The 14,856-nt window shown below is 48.2% G+C and overlaps 2 protein-coding genes across 3 annotated transcripts in view; one reads left to right on the forward strand and one right to left on the reverse strand.

Moving 5' to 3' along the window:
• LOC118165487 overlaps positions 1–5,812 on the reverse strand; it is a 13,018-nt gene extending 7,206 nt beyond the window's left edge. The window contains exons 1-3 of one of the 2 annotated variants that reach the window (XM_035323501.1): positions 5,687–5,812; positions 1,791–1,951; positions 171–1,625 (exon numbers count right to left, since the gene is read on the reverse strand). In XM_035323501.1, the coding sequence (XP_035179392.1) occupies positions 171–1,625; positions 1,791–1,947 (1,612 nt within the window). In that variant the 5' untranslated portion in view covers positions 1,948–1,951; positions 5,687–5,812. Of the gene's footprint in view, positions 1–170; positions 1,626–1,790; positions 3,890–5,686 lie in introns of those variants that run through there. The other variant, XM_035323500.1, reaches the window with a different exon arrangement.
• Positions 5,383–12,026, forward strand: LOC118165874 (cis-aconitate decarboxylase-like). The gene is made up of 6 exons (XM_035324232.1): positions 5,383–5,604; positions 6,790–6,844; positions 9,472–9,659; positions 9,825–9,917; positions 10,205–10,410; positions 10,898–12,026. Exons 1-6 carry the CDS (start codon positions 5,383–5,385, stop codon positions 11,814–11,816), a joined length of 1,683 nt encoding a protein of 560 aa, XP_035180123.1. The 3' UTR covers positions 11,817–12,026.
• Positions 12,027–14,856: the final 2,830 nt, after the last annotated feature.

Raw genomic sequence — 14,856 nt, forward strand, 5'->3', positions numbered from 1 at the left:
TTTTTTTTTTTTTTTTTTTTTTTTTTGCATATTTTTTTACGAGGAGGAATATAGTTAATCTTGTTATCAGTGAATCTTCTGGGAGAAGGAACTACATTGAAGAAAGCAACCAGCAATTTCCTAAAACACCCCTTCGTTTTGGAAAAAGCAAAAGCCTGACCTTGTGTTACCTGCAAACCGAAGCCAGGTCCACGCTCCCCAAAAGGCAGCATAGCAGAATGGGAGAATGCAGCCAAACCTTCTGCCTCCTTGCACCTGGATCCTGCAGACATACAGCTGCATTATGGCTCCTGGGATGAGCACAGAAGGTATGGAGAGTTGCTGTCTGCTGGGGTCACTGAAAGTAGCCTGGATGGCAGAGATTGCTGCCAGGCCATTGCAGATGTAGAACAAGGCATCTGGCACCTCGGCTCTGGTGCTGCTTGGCAAGTTCTTGGACCTTGTGAAGCAGCTTTTGGCAGCCATCAGTGTGGTTTGAAGAGCTGAGCTGGACATAGCTTGGGAGCCAATTGGAATCAGAGCCTTCTCCCCAATGGAGTTGATAAGGCTGGCAAAAGTGGCGTACAACGAGAGAGCAGTGCAGAGGCTGCAGGCAGCGCCGAGGAACAGGTAAGCACCTGGCACTGGGATCTGATGGATGGAGGCAGACATGAGGATGATGAAAGAGGCATTTTGCAACATCTCCAGGGTATCTTTGTGGGTTGACATCAGAAACAGCATGCAGGCAACAGCCAAGAAGAACCACCCTCCAAACATTCCCAGCCTGCTCTCTTGAGCCTTGCCTGGCCCAAGGAGGACAGTGAGTATGAACTCTTCCCAAGACATAACCAGCCAGTAGAGGCTGTGGACACCAAATTTGGTGGTGTAGTAGACATCACCTCTCAGGTAGCTGTAGAAGCTGGACAGCAGTTGGCCGCTGGAGATGATGGAAATCCACACTGCTCCAACACAGAAGGTCTTCATGTACCCGAAGGAGTAAAAAGCAAATATAAAAGGAGAGACAGTATCACAGATGTTGCCTAGGGCCATTGGCTCGGCATACTTTGTGTTCTTTTTCTTCTCTTCCCCAATGGCCTTGGAAGAGCTCTTCTGTGCTGACCCCAGTAGCAAGACATTGAAGAGGGGATGCCCAAAGCCTGGAAGGATGTACCGTTGTGTGATGCCCTTCAGCAGGAGGGCCACCGCACCATACAGCCCGCAGAGGACAATGACAAGCTCAATGACCCCCGACACTACCAGGGCCCACTGGCCAAACAGTGCAACAGCTTCAAACACCAGGGCAAGTGCGATGGCCCCAAATATGAAGGGCATGATGTAGTTCACTGTGGCTGAGCAGAAGGAGAGGATAAAGGAAATGGAAATGTAGGCCACCAGCCCTGCCACGGCACTTTGGCTGGTGGAGGTGAGGGCTGTGCCGGCAGGCAGGAGGTGGCTGGCATTCCCTGAGGGCAGCGATGTGTTCTGCAAGGGGGGATACGCGGCTGAGATGATGCGTGTGGCCCCAAAGCTGCTCCACAGAGCCGAGAAGGTGAGAAAGGCTGCACCTCCGAGGTGGTCGTACTTCCTGAAGGCAAGAAATCCTGCCAGGAGCTGGACAAAGCCTCCGATCAGGATGAGGTGGACACCTGGGAGACACAGCAAGACATCAGGAAGGAAGTTTCTCCACCTGTCCTCCACGGCCGTCTACTGACCCAGGAGGATGACTCCTAAAAACTCTGTAATGCCGGTGCTCCTGGGGGCAGTTCACCAAGACCAGGGGCCCAGGTGTCCCCCCAAGCGTTGTCACCCACCTGCGAGGACATCCTGTGCTCCCTGCGGCCCGACGCCCGTGTGTGCCGTGGCGAAGTTCTGCAGGCAGAGGAGGAAGGCGCTGACGACGTTCGCGAGGAGGCCCAGCACGGCCGGCTCGCTGTAGAAGACGGCCGCGAAACCCGCCGTGCTCACCATGGCCCTTCCAGACAAAACAAGGGTGTCAGCGGTCGCCCCCACAACCTCACTGTCTCTCCACGTGTGTCTGCGTCTAGACCAGAGGTCCTCTGGCTCGGGCGCTCAGCCAGCGTCCAGAGCCGTGCCCCTGCTCCAAGAGGGAGAAGCTGGTGACAGGCTCAGGTGTTTCCACCGAGCCTCCCTCATCGCCCTGGACAAAGGCTCCATTCAAAGCAGAACTTTAGGTGCCTACTTTCCGGAGGCCTATCCAGAAAAAACACACACAACCTATTTAGGCTACAGAGATTTCTGGCAAAAACATGTTTAGGTGCCCCAAAGCGCTGCAGGTGGTGGTAACAGTTCCTGCCTCCTCTTCTCTGGGCTGCTGGAGATGGAGAGGAATGAATAGCCTAACACAAATGAACAAACATTCAGATGAAACCCACAAGGTATTTTTGAGCCAGTCCGGGACATTTCTTATCCACTGTTACAGACAAACAGGCAGGCACTGCACACACATACACAGTCTCCCTTCCAGATGGAATTTTCCAGCTCTATCCCTTTCTTGAAACCCCAGTGACTAAATAGTCTATTTTCAAACCCTTCATATTTCTACCATTAACTCGTCTATTTGTAAGCAGCCCCCACATTTCCATTCCTCTGCACTCTTGGGTACCATGAGCTGGAGCTTGCTCTCTGGAGGTTTTTGTTAGGAAACAAAAATGAAAATAAAACAGCAATGTTCTTGCTATTTTGGTATTTTTAGAACATTTTGTGACCTAAAGGAGCTGGAAAGGGAGAAGGTGATGTATTCTGTGCTCAGACATTCCAAAAAGCCTTTTGGAAAGAAAGGAAAGCAGAGCTACTGTTGATATGGGAAGTGAAGGGGAGTGAAGGAGCAGACTCTGCACCACCCAAAGGAGGAACAGCTTTGTGAATATTAATGAACCTAAATCCCAGTGTCTACTCTTAAACACACAGTATTCCTGGGCAGACACACACTATTTTGCAAATACTGTTTTGCAAAGAGGTCAGTGGCCTCTGGATTCTTCTGATCCATTAAAAATAAAATAAAAGAAAATAATATTAAAAAATGTCTTTATTTATTTTAAAGGTTGAAATTTTGACAAGAAGCAAGAATGAAGGATAAACAGGCTGCATTAACTCCTAACAGCTCTGAACTGATTCAACAAATTAAACTCTCATGAAATAATTTGGAAAAGTATTATGTCCCATGTCTGGGGAACAACTAATTCATTCAATTAATTACTTGTGCTAAAGATTGGAATTTTCAGTTCAGAAAGCTGCACCAAGCCACAGCACTGCAGGAGGAACACTCTCCTTTAACAGCAAACCCCTGTATGAATTACTGACCTGAAGGAGGCCCGCATAAATGATGCGCCCTTAGAAAGAGCTGAGCAGCACACCTGTACAGTCCATGCTGTTGTCATTGATTTTTATGACATGCAGATGCAAACAAGCAGTTTGGTTTAAATGGTTGTGCTTGGAGGAGGGCCATAATATTAAGTTCCTCCAGATGTTTCGCTCTGAAGTAGCTCAGACAGTGACTTTCTGGGCATGCTGCTACAAGCCCCTGTTTTGAGTTGGTCTCTGGGGTAGGATGAGGTGGGTTTTCTGGAGGAAGATGGGCTGGCTGGGTGGTTGCTCAGCTCTCAGGAGTGATTTTCTACTTGCTGAGACTCACTTGGTTCACAGTTACTGCAGGAGTAACCACAGCAGAGGTTTTAGAGCCTGTGATATCTTGGTTTGGGGAAGGGTGGAGAGGAAAAACCAATAGGGCTGTTTCCCTCTCCTTGCAGTGCCCTCCTCCATAGGACACCTAAGAAGTACCCGAAAATGCCAGGATACAGAGGATACAGAGGTATAAAGGGAAGGGAAGCAAGAGGATTTAGATCAAGACATGGAAAAGGAGGACGATGAAGGAGCTTCCCTTGGGAGGAAAGGTTTTTTGGGCTGGCAACAGCTGCAGACCTGCTCTGCACACAGCCACCCCGTGCACTGGGGACACAGATGTGTGTTCAGCAGCTGCAAGGCAAAGTCCATCACCTCCTCCCCTACTTCAGGCAACATAACGACACACCAAATAATTAGTCTCGGTAGAAACAGCACCAGGAACGGGTTGCACCAAGACCTGGAGAAACAAGGAAACACTCAGAGGTGTTTTCTGTTCTAAGTATGCCCAAGCCTTGCTTGTCCCCAGGATGAAGTCACCCATCAGTGCTGTCACTATCTGTTTTGTACAGCTGCCACCCCCAGCACCTTGTAAGGACCTGCTTCTCCACATGCACTACAGCAAATGGGTAGCGTAACACCTCTGCTCCCTGCCTGGAGGGGCACAGCAAGGAGGGAGTACCCACCAAGCCTTTCCTTGGCTGTCCTCCACCAGGACTCCTGCCGTGTAGCTCTCGAGGTAAGAGGTGGTGCAGGCAATACAGGGTGGTGTGGAGGCAAAGGAGAAAATGGGAAGTCCCTTTCTACGGTGTGTGGGCTCTTTGTACACATGGGGCACCAGCCAGCACAGCCACTGTCCAGGAAACCGCGAGGACGGATGGGGCACTGCCAGCCCATTCAGAGAGCTGGCTTTGCTGAACGGATGGGGCAGCCCCGGGTGATCCCTTGGGCAGCGAGGGCAAAGCCACAGCCACCCATCCTCCTCCGTCTCCTCTCCTTTTCCCACTTGCTCCTGATCTACTCCACCCTGGGGTTTGCAGAAGCGGCTGGTGAGGTCCTCCCTCAGCCCTATCTCTTCTGCCCTCAGCATGGCCTCCGAGCCTTGCCCACGTGGCTGCAGCCTCCGAGCACCTTGTCCTCTGCGTGCTGCCTTGCCCACAGTAACTCCCCTTCTCTGCCCCCAGAAAAGGCCATTCCCCTCCGAGCCCCCTTCCCAACCATGTCGCTATAGCTGGGCTTTGCAGACATCACTGTGGGCAACCACGTTGCACCCAAATCTGCTGCCCGTGCTTGTTAACCTTGACTAATATTAATGGGAATATGCTGGTGCACGGACATTGTCCCCAGGGGAGGCTGGAGCAAGGCTTAGCGTGCCATTGGATATATATAAAAATACCACAGCATTAAATTTTCAGATACTTATTCCCCAGTGGCATTTAGTGATTGGTTTTCCACCCTACCTTATTAGTGATAACCAGTGTTTACATAGCTCTGAGAAAACACTGTGTCCCCCAAGATAAGCATGTTAAAAGAATGAAATGCAATGCCTTTTGGACAAGCACACAGCAAGATTAACAGTGCACAACACCACGACACAGCTGGAATAAATATCACAGCCCTGCCTCTCATCTGGTGAAAAACAGCACAAAGTTGCCTGGGATGCATTGCAATGTTCACAGTGACCATGGGTCTGGTTAGTATTTAGTAAAAAAATTCAAGCTGGCTTTCAAAGCAAGCTGATATTCTGTACAGAATATGTCCGAGATGCATTACTGGACAAAGCAAGAAGCCATGGCATTTCCCCAGAGTCCAAAGATCCATTTGGGGACGGAAGGTCCCGATGTCTCCTGGAAGCTACAGCCCAGATTTCACATCTGCACTAACATCTCCGTGAACCGGCAGCACATGGCAGGCAACATCACAGAGCTGGCTATTTACAAGAAGGAGAATTATGACAATATTCAGCCAAATGCTAAAACAGTGAATGTATTAAAAAAAAAAAAAAAAAAAAAAAAAGCATCAAAGAGAAACACCAATGCCATGCTTCTCCCTTTGCAGCTTGGATTACCTGGTTTGGTGACACTTCAGCTCAATGGGAGGATGCTCTTGTCCCTCTCATTTCCTGGTAAGTACCAGTTTTATAGTCCTCCTCTGGAGGAGGAGCCTGCAGCCAGTTGCTTCACACATTGGCACCTGTGGCATTTTGGAGACAGGAGTTTCCTTGAACTTTGTCAATTATTGTCCTAAATCTTTTTTTTTTTTTTCTTTTATTTCCTGAAACCAGAGGGGTTTCCCTTCTGTTCAGCACAGAAAAACCACCCCTCCTCATCTATTCCCCCCACCCTCTCGGTCCCCAGAGGCTGATGTCATCACACTTGAAATTCAGTTGCAAAAAAAAAAAAAAAAAAAAAAAAAGCAAATTGCCTTTCAGAAGCATATATAAACCCTGACACCAAAGCACCTTTCAGACAGACACCTCTCCCATCCCTTGAATAGAGTAGTGCAGAGCTGGGCATTAAGCAGTGGGAGCAGCCACCAGAATGGTCTACTTAACTTTACAGGTAAATACTATTTTGTGTACAAAACCTATCCGTTTCTCATCTTTCCTTTCTCACTTTAAGGAGGTCGTGTCACTTTCCGGGTGGTTCCTTTAAGCGGTCAAAACTGTCGTGACATGAAACGGGAACCTGCCCCAACATTAACAAAACCGGATGGTTTTCGCAGACGCTTTATTGACAGTTACTAACCCCTTCCTTCCACGCCTGGTCCTTTTACACATCCCAAGGGTGTTTCACCCCGTGCCGTGGGGGGGTTGTTGTTGCTGGGATGTGCTGCGTGGGTCTTCCTCCTCCCGTCCACCTGGAGCTGGTCCTTTTCGCAGCTGTAGGAGGATTTCATGGTAGGTCTGAGAAGTCCGCGCTGCCCCTTCGACTGCACTGCTTTATTTCCCTGGCTGTTCTTGGCACCCCTGCTGGACCGAGCTTTGGAATTTTTTTTTTTTATTATTTTTTTTTTCTCCTTTAAATATGTAGGCTCTGAAAGTCAGCTTTATCCACTCGTTTGATCTCTGAGTGTCTTCCAATGCCATGTTAGAGGCACAACCAGTAAAACGGCTCTGAAAAAGTTCAAGCAGCTTAGGTGACAAATGGTCTTTCTCTGTCTTTGCTCTAGAAATCCCAGAAGATCTTGGCAAGCTCTCGGCAAGTGCATAAAACTGCTGCTCACGGTTTGTATCTCTGCAGAACAGCATTCCCTATCTTTTTTTTTTTTTTTTTTTTTTCTTTTTTTTTTTTCTTTTTCTTCTTCCTTTTTTTTAAGTAGCTGGGCTAAGCATACTGAGCTAGACTTCTCAAATGCTTTGAAGATGTGCTTAGGGGTCTTGTTACGGTAATTATTGCCCTGGGTGGAAAAAGTGGTAAAAATGTTGCTTACTAGCCCTGTGCTAAAACCGTCTTTAACTGATTGAGAACCAGACTTTCCAAATTCTTACACTTTGACCATAAATTGCAGATATTTGAATTGTAGCTCTCATTGCTTAGATTCTTAACTCTTCTCTCCTCACTTTCTCACATCTGATCTTGCTATTTACATTGCTTGAAGTGATTCACTGATAATTCTCCGTGTCTCACAGCTGCACAGACTCAGCTTCCCACTTCAGACAAATCAAGCACACCTGTGCAATGCACTCACTTGGTCTGTTATAAATTGTGTCTATTAACTCCTTTTTAGATGTGTTCTTAATGCAATAAGTGCAATTTGTGGCTTTTAATGAACACTTGGAACAACAGAAATAATAATAATCCATGCAAATCCAATTGCTCTTGGACAGGTTTATTAGACAGTGTTGTTTTCTTTTGTTTTTTAAATAAAATTCTGCAGCGCAGCTGTCATAGCAGGATAAAAACACGGCTGTCGTTAAGTGTCTTTAACTGAAGGGTTAAAAAATATTGCTGATTACTGAAGTGACAAAGAGTAATTGATGATGGGAAGGAAGCCATGAACATTTTATGGGCGCAGTGTGATTCAGGCAGAGTTTCCTACAGCCTCTCCAGTCTAGTTGGACCTCACTTTCCCCCTCCTTGAGGGCGTTGGTGCTTCCGTTTGTGGTCTACGGGAGATGCTCTCCACGTACACAGGGAGGGCACCGATTTTGGCAGCAGAAGGGTTTCCAAACTGCTGAGTGGTACAGATTCCTATAGCGATCCATTTCGCAGAGCCGCTGCGAGGGGTGGATTCTATTTCTGTGAGTCACAGCAATGATGACATTCTCAGCTGTGTTTACAAGTGGATTTCAGACTCCTAGGCTCTAGGTGAGTCCAAACACATTTTCAAGCAAACTGTGAGTCAGTGGGCATGACATTTACGAATGAATGCATCCTAGTGAAATTAGGGAATGGTCATTTTGTTTGATTGGGATGTTTTCGGTTTTAAAAAAATATGGTGTCATAAGTACCTGTTGATTTTGATGAGGTTTCCTCTAAGATGTTGGAAGAAAGTATTTTTATTTTCTTGCTTCATTCATCTCTACTTTTTTTGTGTGATTGTTTTCGTTTGGACGTTAGTGCTGTCTCTTATTTGTATGCATGCGTATGTCTGCCCCACCACCATACACAGGTACATACACATACATGGGAAATCATGCAAATACTAGATATATTGAATTTTCTAGTTTTCCTAGTCTCATGTGAGCTCTCAAAATATTACAAACTATAGTGGATCCTAATGACTGTAATTCTACGAATTATAAAATCATCAAAAAAAAAAAGGCAATTTGTCACTGAAATAAAAGTGGTCCCAAATTGGATATTTTCCATAGAATTTAAACACCTCCAAAGATTTGGAAATGGTAACTTCCAAATACAAAAGTACCAGTAGTCTGTGTTATCTGCCCAGCTCTATGTTACATGAACACAAAAAACCACTGACTTTTCCTTGGGAAGCGTGATGTGTTGCTTCTTGTCTACCAAAAAGGTGTTTTCAGAGACAGGAAAAAAACCTCCCTTCAGACACCAAGCTCAGGTGATCTTCTGGTCTAATCCCCTTCTGAAGCACAGGCTAAAGCCTCTGATGTGCTGGGCTGAATGATGTAAGAACACACAAAGGCCTTTTTGCTTTTAATCACTAGCATCCTTCTGAGTGTATAGGGCTTAAGAGCTTTACTGCCTGAGCCCAGACACCTCAGTACCACGTAGGGCTAAATTTGCAGATAACTTACAGCTAAATCCAGGCTTTGGGTCTAATGCTGCTTGCCAAAAGCAATGGAAGCTATAGAATGCAATTGGGGTTACGCTTAGTTTGGGTTTTGGTTGATACACTCCCAACAGGGCTCCACTCATAATGGGGCAGGGCACTTGCTCTGCTCCTTCTCCAGACATGGGGACATAGTTTGTGTTGACACCCCCAAAAGATGCTTGCTTGAAACCCAAGAGGGGGGATGTGGCTGAGCCCTGCTTCACTTGAACCCCCTTGAAGCCACCAGAGGAGTGACCCAGAGCAGTCCTTACAGCACGCGAAGGCTGCAGGAGCCAGGATGCACCGTGGACCTTTGGAAACCCATGGAGGAGAGGAGTCACGCTGGTCTGCTTGCCTCGAGCTCCCTGTGCTGCTGATGAGGGAGGAGATGCCAATCCCCTTCCCAGCAGCACCTCTCTGCTGTCTGTGAATCACAACCCATCAGCTGTCTAGGGCTGTATGACGCTCTGTGACCCAAGGGACATGCTGGCCAGATCCTGTGCTCTCCAGCTCTCTTCCCCCTTCAGCAAATTCAGTGGGGCCAAAGGGTGAAGAGCTGCAAGCTGTCAGCACACAGCCCACGTACTTCTTACCCATTCCCCCTCTCTCTTGGTTCTGCAGTGGTGGCCAGGAGTGCTCCCGAGGAGACCGTGACCAGCAGCTTTGCCTCCTTCATCCATGCGGTTCGGCCCGAGCACTTGACCAAGACCGTCCGTTACAGAAGCAAGAGGATGATCCTCGACAGCATTGGGGTCGGCCTCATGGGCAGCACGACGCCTGTGTTTGATATTGCTCTGCAGTACTGCCGGGTAGGAACAGCCCTGTTCCCTTGGGTGTTTGTGGTCCCCACGGTCACCCCCACCACCACGAGCAAGGCTTTATTTCATGGATGATGTAGGACTTCTGCCTTGCAGTAGGGCATCATACAATCAATCCTTCACTCAAGGTCCTCTCCTGAATGTCCCTTTTTGTAGGAGCTGTACTCTTCAGTTGCCGTGAGCTCCGTCTATGGCAGGCCAGGCATGAAGCTCTCCCCGACGCTGGCCGCGTTCACCAACGGTGTTGCGGTAAGGCAGGCTCTTCCAGGAGAAGCTCTGCTTTGTGGTGCCTTCAAAACACTAATTAGTATTGTAGGAAGCAGTCTGGTTCCTGAGAGGGGCTATGGGGGCCAAGAAGTCCTGGGTTGCTCTGTAGTTTTGCACACTGCTTTTAGAGGGGACCAACCAAGCACCGTGGGGACCTCAGGATGACTGGGTGGATGTTGTTACAGATGTAGCCTCAGCAGTAGCAGCAAGGACACCCTTGGCTCCTAGCCCCCTACACCAGCAAACCCTTATCTCCATTTCCCTGGCAGACTCACTCCATGGACTTTGATGACACCTGGCACCCTGCTACTCACCCATCTGGGGCTGTCCTGCCGGCTCTCCTGGCTGCTTCCCAGATGCTACCTCCAAGCACCAAACCCAATGGCCTGGATTTCCTCCTGGCATTTAACGTGGGCCTGGAAGTACAAGGAAGGCTCATGCATTTCTCCACTGAGGCTCACAACATTCCCAAAAGGTAAATCTCCTTTTTTTTTCTTCTTTTTTTTTTTTTTCCTAGTAGGCTGGTGTGAGTGACCAGGGCTAGAAGATGCTACAGCAATTTCAGTTAGAAAAACAAGCATAAGCACACAACTTGTCCCCTCTTGGTAGCTCACACAGCTCTGCAGGATCAGGGCCACTGTGCCAAACCCCTCATCACGATGACTGAGACCCTCGTGTAGTCCAAGAGACAACATCAACCAGGAGCGGTTGCTCTTGGGCATGTTGCATGAGGCCGCCTTCTTTGGAAGGGTGAAAGACAGGGTGAAAGTTTGGCTGTATGGACACAAACCATGACACCTACCCTTAGGGAAAATTAAAAAGTGATTTCCGAAGATGCTGGCCTCACTGTGTGGTCTCCAATGAAGTTTCAAACAGGTGAATCCCATACACAACAGAGCCATGAGGGATTTCCACTGGCTGGTTTGGCGGTTTCATGCTCATACCTGCACTTTCCCCCTTAGGTTCCACCCTCCTTCAGTGGTTGGTACCATGGGCAGTGCAGCGGCCACGGCAAAACTGCTCTCCCTCAGCATGACGCAGTGTGCCCACGCTTTGGGCATCGCCGCCTCGCTCGCAGGGGCACCCATGGCCAACGCCGCCACCCAAGCCAAGCCATTGCACATCGGAAATGCCACCCGCCTGGGCTTTGAAGCGGCGCTGCTGGCTGCCCGAGGGATGGAGGCTAACCCTGTCATTCTGGATGACATCCCTGGTTGCTCTGGGTTCAGCGCTTTCTACAGTGTCTACCAGCCCAAGCCACTGTCCACACCAAGTGACCATCACGAGTTCCTCTTGGAGAAGCAGGATATCGCTTTCAAGCGCTTCCCAGCCCACCTGGGGATGCACTGGGTGGTGGATGCTGCCTTGTCTGTCCGGAACCTCTTCATCAACTATGCAGGGTCCTTCTCTCCCTCTTTGATCCGTACCATTGTGCTGAAGATCCCAGTGTCAAAGTACATCAACCGGCCTTTCCCCAGCTCCGAGCACCAGGCCAGGCACTCCTTCCAGTTCAATGCCTGTACAGCCCTGCTGGATGGCGAGGTGGGCCTCAGCTCCTTCACAGAGAGCAGCATCCACCGGCAGGAGCTGAGGGAGCTGCTGGACAAAGTGGTGGTGGAGCACCCTGAAGATAATGTGGCCAACTTCGACAAGATGTATGGAGAGGTGGCGCTGCTCCTGCACAGCGGGGATGTCCTCACAGGCAAATGTGACACTTTCTATGGGCACTGGAGGAAGCCTCTGAGCAGAGAGTCGCTCCTGAAGAAGTTTCGATCTAATGCCTCTCACGTTCTTCCTGAAGAAAAAGTAGAAACCATCATCACTATGGTGGACAACCTGGAGAATATGTCAGATAGCTCCCAGCTGGCCTGCAGCCTGTGAAGGAACAGCGAACGGGTTCTTGAAAATGGACTTATTCCAGTGAAACTCTGATTCCTTTCTTCATTGGTGCTTTACTATTCATTTCCAATGGCAGGAAACTTCCTACCCCTTGAAGTCAAAGTAGACGCTTTAGTATCAGAGGAGCCCATGAGGCGGAAGGTGTGTCTGTGTGAGCACTTATTACACAGATTGAGTGTTGACTTACGTTGATTCTCAGTAGCTGAAAGGCCACTACAAATACCAAAAAACATCCCATGGGAATCTATGTGAATCCTGGGGTATTATCTGGAAACTGGTCCCCCACAAGGGATAGTCTAGATATTTTTAAAGCTGAGCTCAAAGTTATTTTTGTATGGAATGCCTAATTGTTGAGTCTGGGAAGAGGACATCCAACTGCAAATTGTGTGCTTTTCTTAATGCTCCTCCTGGCACTTTTTGGATCATGGTTAGGTAGTCTTTCTGGCCAGATGAAAAATCTATCAGAGTTACTGTAAGCAGCCTTGCCTGCAAAGCTCTCAGGCACAGAAGGAATTCTTTTTTTTTAACTACTTTTTCAGCAAAAGCCTTCCATTTCTGCAGCATTTGGGAAGTGGTTGTCAATTCTCTCTGCGCAAGGGATCATTCAATGACCCTTAAAAACCTGTCTGTCTTTTCTGAATGAAAAGCAGTTGGTAGGTGAGGAATCGTGCAGCTCTCTTACATCTATATCTTACACATCCTGCGAGGTGATCCTAGGGCTGTGGCACACCATCCCTCCTGGCTTTGGGCAGGTAACCCCACACCTATTTAGAGCTAGCTTGCCAGAGGTCACCTGTGTAGTCGGCGAAGAGATGGGCACCTCTCAATGGTTAGCACAAGCACGCTGTGACTCGTGTTGGGAAATTCCTATTTCTCTCCCCCAAGAGGAGAGAAAGCATAAAAAGACTGCATCTCTAAATCATCTTTCTGGCTGGGATAAGATCTGTACTTGTGCTCCTGAGCAACCACTCACAGAAAGGCTTTCTTACCCTGCGTCCTTTCCGAACAGCAAGATGGAGAACTATGCAATATTCCTCTGTGCGTTAAATACTGTGACTGCTGATCCAAAGGACCTGTTTCCAGTGTGATAATGATGTGGGTACAGAACCTGTTGGAGAATTCAGGGCTGCTTTCTGCTGGGAGATGGGTCTAGACAGGCAAGGAATGTGGGCTGGTTCCTTTTTAGCTTGCTGGTAGTGGGCTCTTCAAAGAATTCCCCAGTCAGAGCAAAAATGTTTGCCCACCTGTTGTAATCCACTCTCTCCTACTGTCTAAGCATAGTCACACTGAGTCTTTCTAAATAAAGAACTGAAGTAAATTCATTTTCTGCTTAAAGATTTAATTCTACATCATGTAGGTTTCCAGTTTTTAAACCAAACACATACTATACGATTCAATGGCTTTTGAATTAGAAGTGGAACCCAGCAGAGGCTAGGACAGAGTGAGCTGAAGCTGAGAAGGTAACAAGGGAACTATCACCTTTCATCTATTGGTGCCGGAGTGGGGTGGGGTGTGGGATTGAGGTGGAGGGAACATTTCAGTTAGATTTGGGTTTCAGGCTCCATTTTGTCAATGAGATCCAGAAGCTCTTCTAAACTTGATTCATCCTACTTGCTTTCCAACACTGCCAGGTTGCGATAAGGTCTTTAGCAAAACTTGCTACAAGGTCATTGTTTGGGAAAGGGAGAATCCCTGTTTATCCCTGATAGTCTGAGACAGTCTTAAATAAACCCAAATTCACGTCCCCACTGGGAAAATGTGTTCGCTATACACTCAGCAAGGTTAGTAGACACCAAATAACACATTGGCAAGAGCTCCTAACTTCGTAGTTTTCTCTGAGTGCAGCTCTCCTAGGTGCCATCACCCCTCTAGGAGGGAGGAAGCCACTTCAAGCTTGTAGCGTTTGACATTGATCATTGTCAGTCCTTGGTCTGAGAGGGTCAAGGCTCTTGTGAGGCTTGCACAAGTACAAGGGCCTGAAGATCTGTTGTTGCTGCCAACATTACAACGGCAAACTGCTCCCACTTTCTCAGCCTGCTGTCTCAGCTATCCAGTAAGGCACAATCCTGACACGTTTCAGCAGAAAATGTGTAAAATAAGGGAGGGAAGGTTCAGGAATGCTGGTAGTGTACAAGCCTATCAGCTGAAGCAGTAACAGCTTTTCCAAAATATCCGGAAGCTGAAGGCATACGTGAGGGTTTTTTCTTTCATGGTATTTCTTCTATAAGCCTAGGATCCTGAAAACACCTCTGGTCTCTTACCCCAGAAAAATGTCTGACTCAGTATTTCCAGTTTCAAACAATGAATGTTTCATGTCCTTAAAAAATTAGGAGGCCTAGCCCCCTGGTAAGGAAAGTGAGGTATTTTAAGAGCATAGGAAAAAACGGCCCCGTGGAAACGATGGGCCAGCTTGCGTGACACTGAAAGTAATTCAGTAATTAATATGGTGCAAATAAACTTCCTAACTTCTCCTGTCAAGTTGAATTAGAAAAGAGCCATTGTCCTTCTTCCTACTGCTGTTCCAAGATAAATGATGCTTAAAATAAAATTAAGAACAGGAGACCTTTCTTCCCAAACATATTTACAGTAGCGAGCTCAGTGAGTAAAACAACACTTCCAGTGCCGAGCCAGGCAGGGCACCTGTAAGCAAGCAATCAGTAAGGACAAACCCAGGCCAAAAATGAACAGGGTAGGGCTGGAACAAGAACCTGGGCAGGGAGAAGCCCAGGCCAGCAGAGCTGGGAGCTGGGGCTGGGCTGGTAGGAGCAAGGATGCTCGGCGGCTGTCAGCACCCTGGAGAGCGGCCGCAGAACCGGGGCCCCTGCCCAGATGCTCCCCCTTCCCCAGGGGTCCCCTTCTCCAGGGGTCCCCTCCTATTCTGCAAGTACAGGGCAAAGGTGGTGCGTTGTGATGCCTTCTCCCAGGGGAGCGCTTGTCACTCACTCCCACAAATGGTTCAAAGTGAGCTACAGACAGCTTTCATCCCTACTGCCAGCACTGACACAAGATCTGGGTAATTGGA

This window comes from Oxyura jamaicensis, chromosome 4 (genome assembly GCF_011077185.1).
Source record: "Oxyura jamaicensis isolate SHBP4307 breed ruddy duck chromosome 4, BPBGC_Ojam_1.0, whole genome shotgun sequence".
NCBI classification, from domain to species: Eukaryota; Metazoa; Chordata; class Aves; order Anseriformes; family Anatidae; genus Oxyura; species Oxyura jamaicensis.

Coding starts and splice junctions, on each gene's coding strand:
- LOC118165874 (XM_035324232.1), top strand. CDS start 5,383: ATGCATTACTGGACAAAGCAAGAAGCCATGGCATTTCCCCAGAGTCCA. Junction 5,605..6,789: donor CAAATGCTAAAACAGTGAAT/GTATTAAAAAAA, acceptor TCTTTGCTCTAG/AAATCCCAGAAGATCTTGGC. Junction 6,845..9,471: donor GCATAAAACTGCTGCTCACG/GTTTGTATCTCT, acceptor TTGGTTCTGCAG/TGGTGGCCAGGAGTGCTCCC.